General features: G+C 34.7%; 1 protein-coding gene across 5 annotated transcripts in view; it reads right to left on the bottom strand.

The window, feature by feature from the left end:
* EPHA7 (EPH receptor A7) overlaps positions 1 to 16495 on the bottom strand; it is a 201954-nt gene that overhangs the window by 8234 nt on the left and 177225 nt on the right. For 2 of the 5 annotated variants that reach the window (XM_043890377.1, XM_043890379.1), the window contains exons 10-14: positions 13426 to 13551; positions 12398 to 12583; positions 11737 to 11798; positions 9755 to 9964; positions 8900 to 9049 (exon numbers count right to left, since the gene is read on the bottom strand). In XM_043890377.1, coding sequence (XP_043746312.1) covers positions 8900 to 9049; positions 9755 to 9964; positions 11737 to 11798; positions 12398 to 12583; positions 13426 to 13551 — 734 coding nt within the window. Of the gene's footprint in view, positions 1 to 8899; positions 9050 to 9754; positions 9965 to 11736; positions 11799 to 12397; positions 12584 to 13425; positions 13552 to 14027; positions 14874 to 16495 lie in introns of those variants that run through there. The other 3 variants (XM_043890378.1, XM_043890380.1, XM_043890381.1) reach the window with 2 other exon arrangements.

Here is a 16495-nt window from a genome sequence, read left to right as displayed (position 1 = left end):
GATTTGTATTGTTCACAAAGCTATTGTATCACTTCTCAACTCTGAGTCCAGTGACCTCAAACAGGCAGATTGAAACCATCCTTGGGGTATGGAGTAGAGAAAGGGTTATACCAGGAAATAGGGAAAGGTTACGAATCAGAGTTTGCCCACTCAGAGAGCCTGGCTGTTCAACTTCATCAGTACATTACTGTCTATTTATGCCTAATAACAGCTTAAGCAGCTTTGAATGGTAGTGCAAAATAAGCCTGCATAAGCATTGTGCATGGCAATCAGTCCAAAAAGTACTTATTTAGACTTGGGTTTTTTGTTTACATGGAAAGCAAAAGTAGATTTTAAAATCAGAAATTGTTACAAATCTGAGCAGCACAGGGAAAATAATAGGAAGGCAAAAAGAAAAATAAAAACAAAATGAGGACTTGTAAAAAATCAAAATATTATTCAAGGGGGATTAACCAATCTTTCCATGATAATATAACAGTAGAAATGTAGGGGGAAAAAAGACTGAAAAAAAAAAAAGAGGTAACCCTGAGTTTTTGAAGAAAATAGGACTAAAGTAGGCAGACAAAAGCTGGCTTTAAGAAATTTTGATGAACTTATTGTTTGCAGGGAAATATATCCTTCAGATGCTTGCTGACATTCAAAATTAGCACATTTAAACATAAGAGGTTTTAAGATGGAATAAGCAAAGTAGCTAGCATCAACAATTTTTCGAGAAAATTCTTAGTATAAGAACCACAGTGTTCACTTTTCTTTAAGGGAAATTTATACATGTAAACTGATAAAGTTTAAAAGTTAAAGAGATAAACTTACAGTAATTTTTGAAAGTTTTCATAAATATAAAATCCTCAGCCCAAACTCTCCCCTGATCACTAGGTAGTAGATCCACCAGTTTATTAGACATCTTCCCTTGGACTTTCCATAGTAACCTCATACTTTATTTAAAATTGATTTTTTTTTTTTTACCTTTTCCCCAAAACTCAGTCTTTCAATTAATGACACTTCCAGTCATCCCAGTTGGAAAAGCTGAAGTGAGAACAATCTAGACTTTCTTATATGTATAGTCAATTAGTGACCACTTCCTAAATACAATATATTCAAATGAGAGAAGCATTTTTTCATATATGTATATGGATCTCTCTGCAACCTTTTGGGGGTTCCTTGGTGGCTCGGTGGTAAACAATTTGCCTGCAGGAGACATGGGTTCGGTCCCTGGGTCAGGAAGATCCCCTGGAGAAGGAAATGGCAACCCACTCCATTTCTCTTACCTGGAGAAGAATCCCATGGACGGAGGAGCCTGGTGGCCTACAGTCCATGGAGTCTCAAAGAGTCGGACACTACTTGGCAACTAAACAACAATATGGATCTCGTACAGTGCTGTAATTGGAAATGGCTTTATTCTGAAAATTAGGTTAGTGGGTTAGTGTAAATGAATTCTGCTTATGTATTTTTGTTTTAAATATGATTTACCCTAAAGATTACTATTAATTTTGCAGACAGCAATTTTTTAAATGTTACCTTATATTTGTTTCATTAAATTGGTATTGGAGGGATAGGAGGAAGTATTGTAGAAAATACCACAAATGAAATAGATTAACATAGAACACACAGAAAAGATATACATATATATATTCTTGTAGCAAAGGAGCCATTATCCCATAGTCATGTGGTGCTCTTTACAAAATCTCACATTATGGGATTTTTCCATCAGTGCTTTATTTTGAATAAAAGCTATGGAGAAAACACCTTGGCCTTTAGTCACTTTAATCAGTATTGATATTGAATGCTAACGAAAGTCATATGACTGAATTTAAAATTTTTTCCTGTTTATGACTCTGTAACTACAAATGCTGGATATCATTGCAAAAATTCCTATAAAATATCCTTTTAAAAAGCACACTAGAAAACATACACACATGGGAACTCCGCAAAGATCACAAATATTTAACTGTAGGAAGAATTCAATTAAAAAAAAACTTTTAAATGCAAAGAATTTCATGTGGCTTTGTATAACACTCCAGAGACATTACTGTTCTAGGATTCAAAACTGCTCTATGTTAAACAAGTTAGATAAAAGTAAAAGTAACGTGCTTTGGAAAGCTGGATTAAGTTATTTAAACAGTGGCTCAAGTTGTGAATAAGTGAATAACTAGCAAAACTTGATATATTTAAAATGACCAACTAACAAACAGCTGGGAGGGACATTTTTTTTCAACTGGGAAAAGAGTGGCTTTCCTCATATTTGAGGTTGCTTGTATTTGAATATATACAGTATTTTGCTGAATTCACAGGACTTTATCCCCAGACTCATAAGATTGGAGCAGTGTTTATCATTTTCTACCACCGCCTATTTCCCACTTGTAGATTTTTCTCAGAAGTCCTGAAAAGAACAAAGCAAGTAGAAAAATCTTTCCTTTCTCATTTCCCTCTAATTAATCTTTTAAAAGTACATCTAAACCTTACCATGATTCTCCTAACATAATACTCTTCAATAGCTCTCCAATTAGAATTCTTTGGCTTTGAGCACAATATAGTCTCAAAATCTTTGTGCCAATGACTAATGTAGAGTACTATTAAATAACTCCTACAGGAATGAAAGAGTTAATGAGCTTCTATAGTTATCCTACTGCATTACAGAAATTTGACAATGCCTATTATTATAACAGAGAACATTTATCAATACAAAATGACACTTCTAGCTCTCCAAAATACAGTGGTTTACACATTTTTAAAGGAGCAGCAGCAAAATAGAACATTTAAAATAAGAGATGCTCTCAACTGGCAATAGATTTAGGGACCCTAAAGTTCCTAAAACAATCATGCTCCTCCCTACAGAGGCACCAGAGATGTGTGCTGGGAACCTTGGCCTCTACACAGCAGGGTGTTGCTGTCCAGTCAGTGAGTTGGATCTGACTCTTTTGAGACCCCATGGACTGTAGCCTGCCAAGCTTTTCTGTCCATGCGATTTCCCAGGCAAGAATACTGGATTGGGTTGCCATCGCCATTTCGTTCTCCAGGGGATTTTCCTGACTCAGAGATTGAACCCGCGTCTCCTGCATTGGAAGGCAGATTCCTTATCACTGAACCAGTGGGAAGGCAGTTTTATCATAATTCAAGGCAAGCCTGTCGAAGATAAACCCACCTCATGGGATGATGATTCAGGCAGGACTGAAGCTTTGAGGCTCTGCAGGTTTTATTTGGTTAGCCTGCCAGAAAAACAACTTATCTTTTTAAGGATACAAGAATTATAGTAAATATTTATTGAATACTTACTATATGATTAACACTGTCTTAATTATCTCATTCAATCTTTACAGAAACCTTATTAGGCAAGTATTATTATATTGATTCCAGAGACAAAGAATTAGAGGCGCTGAGAAGTTAAGCACGGAAAACATCATAGAGCTGTTAGTAGAAGGGACAGAATTTGACATAGGCTGTCTGACCAGAGCCGATGCTGTTAAGAGCTGCTTATATTTCCAATTGGGAAGACAAAAAGTGCACTGTTGCAAACAGCTACATATTCTCGGAAACAGCAAAACACACACACTAACATCCCTGATCCTTCACTTCTTAAAGCATTATGTAATTATCCATGGAATTCATTTGAAACAACTTTTTTGTAAAATTACTAGAACCCCCTTGGATTTGTCTGTCTAGATCTTGTTTTAGTATTCTAATAAGAGTCAAAGAACAAAAGAAACACATTGACAGCAATTTCTAATTCTAGATCATTCCTAGGAGAAAATGAAGTGACCAGGGTAAATGACGTTGTAAGGGACACTTATTTATCCATAAGGGGATACTCCTTTACTAGAGATATAAAGAAATATTCAGAAAACAAACTCATTTGCTTGCCGAGATGTATTTCAGTATTATTACTAAAATATAACCATTGTAATTAAGGGAAAAAGGAGCATGGACAGACCCCATGATAATGGGAATGTAATAACTCAATGTATGATATAACATGATTGGCTTCTGTTCTCCTGTTGTACCAATTTTCATCTCATTAACCTCATACAAACATGACCCATTTTTATGCAATTAAATATTTGGACCCCACATACAGAAGTATGACAAAATTTTACCAAAAAACCTACAATTCTTTTCTATCATAATATAAAAGAAATCAAAGTAATAAATCAGTCATAACTTTTAAAAAGGAAAAGTTGAGGGCTCACAATTTAGTTGAGAATAAATTTAGTTATAAGCATATTATGTTTTCAAAGCTTTCAAATGTCTTTTCATGGACCATTTTAAGGAATTACCTTTACGTCTCCTATCTTTATGAAAGCTTAATCTTTTATTATCCTTATGACTACCAACTAGTGAAACTAATGATGTATTGGCCTACCTTGAAATAAGAAGAAACAACTTTGTGGAAAATGATAAACAGAAAAAAAAAAATTAATCCATAGAATAAGAATTTTAAAATTTCATAATTTGACTATGAAAATTACATTTGGACTAACTAAGACATAAAAGTGAAGTGAAAGTCGCTCAATCGTGTCCAACTCTTTGCCACCCCATGGACTATATAGTCTACGAAATTCTCCAGGCCAGAATACCGGAGTTGGTAGCCATTCCCTTCTCCAGGGGATCTTCCCAACCCAAGGATCAGACTGAGATCTCCCGCATTTCAGGCAGATCTATACCAGCTAAGCTACCAGGGAAACCCAAGAACTGGAGGTAACCCATCCCTTCGCCAGCGGATCTTCCCGACACAGGAATCCAACTGGGGTCTCCTGCATTGCAGGCGGATTCTTTACCAGCTGAGCTACCAGGGAAGCCCATGTGAACTAAGACATAAAATCAATTAAAAGCTTCTGTGAATACCAAGTGTAAATATTTTCAATTTGTGTATTACTTTTTCTATTTGACTGCATTTATACACATATGGTTGCTCTTTGGAAAGTCATTAATGAAAAGGGCTAACCACCTACGAATTTTAAAGAATGAAAGCTGGAGATGTATGGGAGAGCCTACTCTCCTGGCTTTAATCACAAATGCCTAGATTCTAACTGTTTTTATTGCAGTGAAAACTCATGGACATTATGGGCACAGGAAAAACAATGAGCAGTAATCCTGGGATAAATCTTTTTGGGTGTAGGTATCTTCATACATAAGAATATCATTTTTTCTTGAGACGGTCTTGTTCATTCCCCTCTGTAGATTGTGGCCAAAGCCCCCTGGCAACTGTCTGCCTCATTGATTTTACAATACATTCGCCCTCCATATCCTGAGACTGCATCTTCAGATTCTGCATCCATGGATAAAAATACTCAAAAAGAAAAAGGAAAATCAGAACATTCCAGAAGGCAAAACTTGAATCTGCCACATGCCAGTTACTATTTGCACAGAATTTACATTGTATTTATACCTATTTATATAATATTTGTATTGTATTAGGCATCGTAAGTAATCTGGAGATAATTTAAAGTATACAGGAGGGTGGTCACAAGTTTAGTGCAAAAACAATGTCATTTTATCCAAGGGACTTGAGTATTCGCAGATTTAGTGTCTGCCAGGGTCCTGGATCCAACGTCCTATGGAAACTAAGGGACTGCATGCTCAGTCACTTTTTTATGTCGGACTCTCTGTGACCCCATGGACTGTAGCCTGCCAGGCTCTTCTGTCCACATGCATGCAAGCCCTCCTCCAGGGGATCTTCCCGACCCAGGGATCGAACCCGTATCTCTTGCATCTCCTGCATTGGCAGGTGGATTCTTTACCACTAGTGTCTCCTGGGAAGCCCCCTATTAATAAGGAGCACCCCTTTTTGATTTCTTCAGAGTAACCACAGAAACCTCACTTTATTTAGTTTTCAGCCCAGAGTTTTGTGGAGTTCCTGACAAACTTAACTATTAACTTAGGTCTTGATTTATCTTGTTTCACATGTCTTCAGAAAAGTCTCTTATAATCCAAGGTATTTGAAAATGTGAGGGTTTTATAAAATCCTTGACAAATTTCTAGCAACTAAATTTAAATCATATAAAGTGATTTGATTCTTTCAATTGAATCTTTAAAATATTAATATCTCTGAAGAATTGATAAAAGCATAATTTTCAGAAAAACAAAATATAGTCACATAAACAGAGGATTTCCAGAGACATCAGGGAGTTGGTAGATCATTTAAGTCTCTCCATAGTCTCCTACCTGAAGACTCCAAGTAAAAAAGCTTTCTCTAGAGAATTATTTTTACTACAGTAGAATTCATTATTTTAAATTCCAGTTTTTTCCACCATTTGCATATTGAAAATGAAATATATAATTGCTCAAAGAACAGTTTCACATAAGTATAAAATAATGAATATTATCCTTTAAGAAGAATGTTAATATCAATGTCACTATAAAACCTGAACTGTGTAGGTAATCTCTTGCATTTAAATTTAATAATTTAATAATTCAGACCTCTGCAGTTGAAAAGAAAGAAGAAAGATGGTACTTAATGTTTTAGGTCAGAATTAAACACTGTGCTCTTAAAATTTCATTTGATCAGTAAAAATATTAACACTTGACAGATAAAATATATATTTATGATATTTAATTTTCAAGAAAAACAAATGGGAATTCTAAAAACTAAAATAGAAGATATTTATTTTTTTCTTAACCATTTCTATTATTTGTTTTTAGAAGTTAAGTGAACTTTAAATTTAAAGTTATCTTATATTCCTGTCATTCCTTTATGTTTGAATCTAGTACAGAAGGAAGGTGTCAAAAGAAATGAAACTCTACCGAGTGTCTAGGGAATGTAAATATTTCTCTTTCTCTGCCCCAAGGATTTGTTTGCCCACATTTTGACAGTCCATGAAATCTTTGACACTGAGACCTGTCAAATATTAACAACTTTGCCTCTGTCAAACGGACTCATCATTCAGACTTTTATCTTCAAAAAACCAAAACCAGAAAAAAAAAAAAAAAAGAAACCCCCCAATAAAAATGTGTTATGTCATTATTCAACTCGAAATAGTAAATGACTTTTTCAAACCTCTCCTTCTTTTGGCTATAATTTTTTTAGTCAATGCAGAAATTTGTTTTAAAAAGTACTGAAAATCACCTTTCCAACAAACAATCTGATTTTAGTTGTCTAAAAATAACTTACTAGTTTTAAGAAACATAGGAACTTGATAGAGAAAATTCTAAAATAAAAAAAACCAAAAATACTAATTTTATATAACAATGATTATGATCCTTTTTTGAAAAATAACTCAGTTTTAACCTTAGTCAGCTTCTATTGTTATGCATGCTTATAATACCTCAAGAATTCAGTACTTCAAACTGGTTTGCTTGTCACATGCTTCTTCTCAATGGTAATATAGACTTTCTTCAAGCACCACTTATTTTTTTTTTTTTTTACTCTATTCTTCAAGAGCATGCATGTTTACCATTTCCAAACTCCTTAAAACACTTTTTTCATCAATTTGCCCCAACCTAATCTTCATTTCAGGGGCTTCCCAGGTGGAGCCCGAGGTAAAGAACCTGCCTGAAAATGCAGGACATTCGAGAGACGCAAGTCCAACCTCTGGATTGGAAAGATCCCTGGACAAGGGCATGGCAACCCACTCTGTATTCTTGCCTGGAGAATTCCATGGACAGAGTTCACAGGGTCGTAGAGGTGGACATGACTGAAGCGACTTAGCACACACATATACTCTTCATTTCAGATCAGTAATAATGTACGGATCTCTGTCATAGGACAGTGACTCAGTTGGTCCACATACACTTCACTAAGCCTTTGTTTCTGCACTTTCCAAAGTGTTCCCGTGGTGAATTCTCTCCTCAGCTATGAAGCAAGGTCTTTTCCATATTTCCAGTTCAATGCAGGGTGCCTTCCTAGATTTTACACTTACTCTACTTCTATCTAAATTTCACTCACATTTTCAATAAAGGCACATGAACCTGACAGGATTTGTAAGTTTCTGCCTTACAAAAATGTTAATTGTATAAAATCCAACTTATAGAAGTAAATGTTTAGTTGCACTTATGCTACTGTTGTGCTCGCCGTTCAGTCGTGTCTGACTCTCTGTGACCCCATGAGCTGTAGCCCGCCAGGCTCCTCTGTCCCTGGATTCCCAAGGCAAGAATACTGGAGTGGGTTACCATTCTCTTCATCAGGGGATCTTCCTGACTCAGGGATTGAACCCAAGTCTACCTGCATTGCAGGCAGATTCTTTACCGTCTGAGCCACCAGGAAGCCCTTATGCTATATTGTTTTATAAACGGTCTCTTGGAGTGAGCGGTACACACCAGAGAGCTATCATCAGTTTCTTTTCTCAAAGGTTAACAATGTACTTGTTGCCTTAGTAACAGAACACACATTTAATAAGTTGCATTTTTAAAAGAAATTTCCCAAGATGTTCCCATTGTGATTATATTCTAAAATATTTCTATGAAACACATATTGGTTGTTAAATTTAGGTTATCTCAGGAAATTAAAATTTAACTAAACCAACCAACAACATAATTTAAACAGATTTTATCAGGAAATTAAAAGCAAAAGAAAGATAAGCTTCAAAGACAAAATAAAACACAGCCTTCCTTCTCTCCCCTCCATAAATGAATCTTTTACTCAGGTGATTCTCCCACTATAGCTGTTACTTTTATTAATAATCAGCTTCATTACTTTTATTAAAGAAATATCTTCTTCCGGCTTCTATTACGTCCAGAGAATTTAAATGAAAAAGATAAAGCAATTCTTCAAAATGAAGACAAAAGAAAATTAGTTGAACCACTAATTTACAGTAATTATTGTGATAATTTGTGGTAATAATCGTGAAAACTCAGCAACCATGATTTTTAGATCTGTAAAAGTTTCTTCTTATGAGCCATTACCTATAAGTTCCCATAAAATGAATATTAATGTATTAAATCCTTTTTGTTTAAGTAGTATAACACCTACATCTTGATTTGACATGTCCCAATAAGGTCTCTCTCCATAAGACATAACTTCCCACATGACTATTCCATAGCTCCATACGTCACTGGCTGATGTGAATTTCCGGTATTGGATGGCTTCAGGTGCTGTCCACCTTACTGGAATTTTTCCACCCTGTATTAAAAGAAATTGACATTTTAGGTATGTATAATGACACATAAATCATTTATAGTAGAACCATAAAGCTAAGCTAAATGCCTGTGTATTTGGTTGACAGTTCAGCAGTATCGGGTCTATTCATCTTGAATTTCTCCAAGTGTAGTTAAAGTTACTAACTTGCTTTTTAAATGTCATGGTCAAGTTTTCAATTCTAAGGCAAATCAATTAGGACTTACGTGGCTGTAGGGCCAGAGTCTAGTCAAAACGACAATAACAAATCGGGTAAAATAACTACCAAAATGGAAAGAAATATTGGAGTAACCGTATACAAGTAACTCCTCATGTATTTCCCTTTTTTCTAATCTTGGAAACTTACAAGAATTAGCATAGCTAATATTTTCTTAAAATCTTGAGTAAAAAGTGGGATTATATTTTTCTGCTACAACTATAACCACTAGTAACCAAAAGTTGTATATGCATATTATATACATATAAGCATCCTAGTATGAAATAAGCCACTGATATTCTTATCATTACTTCTCCTCTTAGTCTATGTAAAAGTGATGATGATTCTTCCAAAAGGAAAAAAAGTCACAACAACAAAAGGTAGAGATCAGTTTGTCTCTTTCCTCCTGTTTCGTTTTGTATTATTAAGCCCTGCTTTCTTGGTAGGAAAATTGGCAGGAATATGAAGAGGTGCAGTAATAGACTTTTTCTTACAGTCGTTGTATAGACAGCTTCGGGATCGTCCTCTATAACCCGGGACAGGCCAAAATCTGACACTTTACAAACAAGATTGCTGTTGACAAGAATATTGCGAGCTGCAAGGTCCCTGTGAACATATCCCATATCAGCCAAATATCTCATTCCAGCAGCAATTCCTCTCAGCATTCCTACTAACTGAATGACTGTAAATTGCCCATCGTGTTTCTACAGGAAGACAAAAATGAAAGTCCAGTTAACCATACTTTGAAAAGAGAAAAAAATTACCATGAAAAATGTCTGCACATAAGTGATTTTCTGTCATGTAAGAGGAATTACTACTTAATTTTCTACACAATATAGACATTTGTGAAAAACAACAGGTGATGGTTTAACTTGATAGTCAAATAATATAAAAGAGTTCTAGTAATCATTTATTTATATTGATATGTAACTGGTATTAATTAATAATAGCTTCAGAGCACGCAAATCCAAAAGTATATGCTAATTTTTAAGTCAAAGTTAGGGAAAGTGAAAGTGAAATTCGCTCAGTCCTGTCCGACTCTTTGTGACCCCACAGACTATACAGTCTATAGAATTCTCCAGGCCAGGATACTGGAGTGGGTAGCCTTTCCCTTCTCTGGAGGATCTTTCCAACCCAAGGATCGAATCCAGGTCTCCCACACTGCAGGCAGAGTCTTTACCAGCTGAGCCACAAGGGAAGCCCAAGAATACTGGAGTGGGTAGCCTATCTCTTCTCCAGCAGAAACCCAGGAATCGAACCAGGGTCTCCTGCATTGCAGACAGAGTCTTTACCAACTGGGCTGTCAGGGAAGCCCCAGAATAAAAGCACAGATCGTCAGGAAGTTAGGGAATAGAATATTAAAAAAAAAAAAATCCCTGACAGCTAAGCATTTTACCCACTTGCTAAAAATTTATATAAATAGTCTAAAAATATATAAAAGGATGAAGACATATATATTAGATTTTTTTCTCCAACTGGTAAAAAAAGGAAGGGTGAAAAAATTTTTGAGTAAAAATGGAGAGAAATTAAGAGGTAAAAGGGATTGTACCGGCTGACTGTTTTCATCTTCTACTTTTCATTGTTGTGCTGTAGGTTGGAATATTACTTGCCACAAAGATTCCCTGAGGTAGACGTGCTAATAAATGGGATTGAGAACTCTTTGCAACCAACTGGCCACCATGTATTTCCAACCTATTTTTAACCCACAGATTTCTCCAGTTGAATTCCAAATACGATGCAAGCCGACAGTGGTCTGAATAGACGAATTTGCTAAGTGATACTTTCTTCTAGAAAGTTGACAGCTATGCATATTAACAAGACATAGCACGCACATCAAAATCCTCTAAATGCTTATTAATCTGGATTGAATGTTCCATTCTAGATCATGTATGACCTCTGCATGTTCTCTTCCTCTTACTATTTTCTCTTCGTCCTTTGAAAAAGGTTAACACCTCTCACATTCTGAGATGAAAAGTCTGAACATAAAAATATGTATGTTCAGAACTTATTATTTATAAAAATAACATACTTTAAAATGTTAATAATTCATCATTTTAAGCTTGATGTTCATTTAACACTATAGTAGAAATGGTTCCACAGAACAGAGTCCTACCAACATTGAGTGGTTATCTCACTTTTTCTCTATATTACCTCTGTATTTCATTTATAATTGTAAATTTGAAAAAGTCAAATGCTATCTACAACAAGTATTCCAATTACAGGGCTTCCAGTATCCTCAATATTTGTGGTAATATATCAATGGAAACTATTTTTAAAATGACATTATGTTGCTTAAATGCTCAAAAAATCTTTCTCAATCCAGTCTTAAGACTTTTTAAAGCTGCTTTTCAAAGACAATTTTGTGACCTGTTCAAGTTTCTACCGTTCACATTTTACACTGCAAAGAAAAGTTCAGAAAATTACACTGGTAACAGGTATAGTATATTTAGAATGGGAGAATAATTTTGTTACCTACCCTGAGAAATGCATCTAGGGCTCCATTTTCCATAAATTCTATTACAATCATGACTGGCTTCCCTAAAATTAAAAAAAAAAGATATATATATATATATATATAAAAGGGGAAAAAAAGTGTTGCTTCCAAAGCTGTAACGTAAACTTCAGATTTATTCTGTTTCTCACCTTAGATAAAATACCTAGTGCTCTTTTGAAAGACTGACTGGGTGAGTGGTGAGTATTTCTAACATTTCTAGTGCTGCTGCTAAACGCAGAATCATTAACTGTCTGTTTGGAACATAGTCATGATTGATAAAATTAAACAATAAAAGTTAATGTGTTTTTCTGACTCTTGTTTTGTGGACAAAACTCAGAGAAAATGACACTTTACAGAAAATGGAAAGACTAAACTGTACTCCATTTATGACTTTTGAAGCTAAATGAAAATATCTGTCACTCCATCTATCAGATTTATTCTTTAATTCTCAACCAGTATTCATTTATCCACTTTTTGCCTGAGAGGGGAGCACAAAAGAAAATTATTTTAGTCAGCTACACATCCAAGGAAAAATTCATGAAAAATATGCAGTGTATTTACAATTTGATTTTTTAGTATCTGTGAAATAACACTGACTTCTGACAAGTCCATCTGGTGAATGAAATATATTGTCAATATGTACCTCTTGTAACAACCCCTTCCAAATGGACAACATTTGGGTGGTCAAATTGCCCCATGATGCTGGCTTCACATAGAAAGTCTCTCCTCTGCTTCTCCGTGTAACCGACTTTCAGGGTCTTTATGGCTACTGCAACATCTCTTTTCCCTGGGAGTTTCAAACGGCCACTGCAGACCTCTCCAAATTCTCCTAGAGTAACAGAACAGGCAGGTGTGTTTTAATTACAGAAATATCTCCTCTCTCAGAGTAACTGCATTAAATTCTTTAAAAGCACTTTTAAACTTTTTTAAACTGTTACACAAACTGCTAATTTTTTAACTGACTTAACAAAAACTCTTTCAGAAACAACAATTAGGTTTGAAATACACTGCAAAATGTACACTGTTTATGGGAGTATAAGGGCACATTAGCAAATTCTGCATACTGCTATTGTCTTCAGGACTTGAAATACCAATACTTCTGAAAGATTTAAACATCTGGAATTCTTATGTACTTAGGTTTGCTAGATGTAAGGGACTTTATCCAAAAATGTATAATTACTGTGAAGATACATTGTACACATAGAAAATAATTTTCCTTTTAAATAATTAATACATATTAATTTTCTACATGAAATTAAACAGTACAACAGCTACAAATATAACAAAAAATAATAAAAATGAACGCTTAGCAGGAAGATGATAAATCAAGTCAGAGGATGTATATTCCAGCAATATTCACAACTTTCTAATTATTTTAAATATAAATTCATATCTTGGATGGGCCAGAACTATTATGAAATAGCTTACAATAGAACAATATCTTAAAAATCCAAACAGAGACAAAAGATACATAATTCTCTGCACCACATGCTTCTTTTTCACTTTTTTTCTTAAGATTTCATAAACAAGTACAGGCTCATTGCTTCCAACATTTCAGGTAAATGCAAAGGTTCTATACTTGAGGTATAATTATTTGCCTGTCATTATGATGTATGACTTTCGATCTTGGCTAAATGGAACAGCTGAACAAGGAAGCTACAACAGCCTTACCTGCGCCAATCACACGCTCAATTTTAATACAGGAGGCATCTAGCTCCTTGGCGAATTGATGGACAGCTCTATTTGGGTCCTCATAGGTTTCAGGGTCAATGTAGGTTTTGGTGCCTGGAAATTTAACTGTAATGATGTAAGAAAGCATGACTGTGATGAAGCAAAGCACTTATTGTGCAGTCAGCCCAGGAATTTCATTATGCAGAGTGCTCCTTGGAACAGTGAACTTGCTTCCACATCACCTGATTCACAGCAGTTTTAACAGACTACTTCAGTCTGCAGGCGTATAGGTATTATCTGCAAGCTTCTATAGGTAACATAGGATCCAGCTCATAGGTGACTAACTGACTTGCTTTTCCAGTAAATCAACAAAAGACAGCACCAAAATTCTCTGACATGACTCTTATCAGACTGGAGGTTTAATTAAATTCACTGCTAGCATGGCATAGTTCAAGCCATATTGAGGTTTGTAATGGACTTGGAAACACATTTGTAAATCTATCAGTCAGTCAATCAATCAAATTAATACACTGGGAAAAGAAGACATTTCATTTACAGGTAGCCTACTACACTGACAGTAATATTAAAAACATTTAGACATCTTACTTATTCTTTTGATTTATTTTTTTAAAGACCAACCACCGTTGACATATACATAAAATTAATACAAGCTGTGAGGGACTGCTATCACAAAACCAGAGAGAAATCTACTAAAGACACAGTTTCTTCTTCACCTTGAAGGGCAATAGAAGCCAAATGTACAAAATGCAGAATAAAGTTAGAAAATTTACAATATTCCTGGGATCTGCTAACCATGTATGACAGCAATTTGAAAGAGGAATGGTTTATATGAACTTTCAATTATAAGGCTCTGGAAGTTCTTAACTGCTATGAGGAGGTAGTCAATACACCTCAGAAAAGGTAGTCAAGATTCAAACAACATAGAATCATCTTAAAAGTTAAAATTGTCTTAAAACGCACCCAGAAGCATGCAGGTAACAGATAATGCTATGTCAACTTTAAATCAATTACAATAATGTATTCCAAATCTAATCATTTGGTTAAAGACAAAGATAAGATAGATAGGCATATATTTGGTTATATTAATGCAATGAAAATAATTACACTATATCCTCAAACAAAAACTTTATTGTTTTTTAACAAAGCCACTGAACAATCTTTTCATTAAATCTTACTATTTGGAGAACAATATATTTCTTTATGTATTACACTGCAGCCTAACTGTGCTTATGTCATCACATCAACTTGAAATTATATTTTTAAAATAAACACATAACAAACAAAAAGAAGCAGAATGTATAAAGGAAAAATGGGATTTAAAAATCTTGATTTATTCTGTTGTAGTTGATTGTTTATCCAAAATTGATTGTCTTAAACAATTACTGTTGCAGTTTATAAAACTGACAGATGCTCATTTGTTACTAAAGCTGAACATGAGAAAAAAAACACAAGAAGAAAAGAGAGAGGGGATAGAAAGAGAAAAGAGAGAAAAAGGAGTACAGGAAAGAGGGGGGGAAGAGAAAAAGAGAGAAGGGAAGAAAACAATAGGTTAACCTCCTAGATTGGCAGGCAGATGGAGAATGAGCCATCTTCTCCTTTTTATTCTTTCTTTCATTTTTTTTTTTTTTGTTTGACTTTGCGATAAGGGAGCTAGATTGGAGGTAACCTTCTGCATCTCAAATGGGTCTCTGATGGTTCTTTATTCAAGTTGTCACAAAACATTTTGACAGGCCAGAGCAATTTTGGCATAAAAACATGAAATACTGCCCAGCTTGGATTCGAAGACATTGTTAGAAGAAATGGTAGGAGGAAACAAAATGTAAATTGGAATTGGTTCACTAAACTCCTCCATTGTGTTTATATCTTTAAATGTAGCACTTGGGGCCATGGAGAGTGGAGGGCACCTGATACAAACGACTGGATATTCTATTAAATTCAGTGCTCTAAAAGCTAGTTAAATGGTTGCTTTCATGTTTCTGTAAAAATTCAATCTGGTGTCTTAGCACCCAAGAAAATTGTCTGTATACTAAAAGAATAAAAGGACACCAACTTGTAAATAGCTGGTGACCACAGTGTTGTACTTTATGTACTGTAAATACAGTCATAAAATCAAATAAAATGCCTGGTTCTCATCAATTGACAAAAGATATCCTTGTAAAAAGGGTGATTCAAAAATATCAAGGATTTACCAAGATAGGATATCTTAAGTGTATTTCTTTCATTATTCGTTTAAAAATGGATGTTTTAAAATAACAATTTTGACACAGTTTCTGAATATTTTGGTTTGTTGCTTATCTTGATTTAAGAGTGTGAGCTTTTTGTGTTTTAATATCTCATTTACATCTCTCATGAATGCTGAACATCTTAAAACCACCACTGATATTTTGCTCTAGAGATGAAAACTGTTTATATATACAACACGTTCCAGTTTATCTTTTCTATGTTAGCAGGTAAAACACGCAGCTTTATTTTTTCTAGTTACAAACTGGATGTCAAGTGTGAAAAAAGGGAATGACATCAAAATATTAAAACTGAATGAAGATAGTTTAGCAGAAAGCTATACAACGTGTTTTAGGCAAGCCATGTTTTAATTTACCTCCAGCATGAACTTGCAAGCTAAAAGCAAATTAACTAAGAGGCAGTATTTGATCATTTGGGGATGTCTTGGATATCCTCAATAAGCAAAGAAAAGTGACATACTGATTAAAGTATTATTAAATGATTCTTCCATCAAATTATTCACATATGGGTAGAATCTGGGATTCCAGGAACTACAGTCTTACGTTACTCTCTTCTATACATGTTTACTGTCATCTATATACAAACGACACAAAAATTAAGGCATTCAAGTTTTGATCCTCTCCTTCCTGTCTGGGGAAGTGTTAAAAGCATTCTCTCATGTCAAGAAAGAGAAAAAAATATAACTTCCACTTTTTCTGCATATCCTTTAGCTATAAATAGCCTATGATACTCTCATCACTGGGACTTGTCACAAAATCACTGCCTGTTAGCAAGAGGAAGCACCAACATTAGGAGTATGTCAATAATC

This window comes from Cervus elaphus, chromosome 28 (genome assembly GCF_910594005.1).
Source record: "Cervus elaphus chromosome 28, mCerEla1.1, whole genome shotgun sequence".
Lineage (NCBI taxonomy): Eukaryota > Metazoa > Chordata > Mammalia > Artiodactyla > Cervidae > Cervus > Cervus elaphus.
Note: the sequence above shows the minus strand (reverse complement) of the source record. Positions and strands in the feature narration are given on the sequence as shown.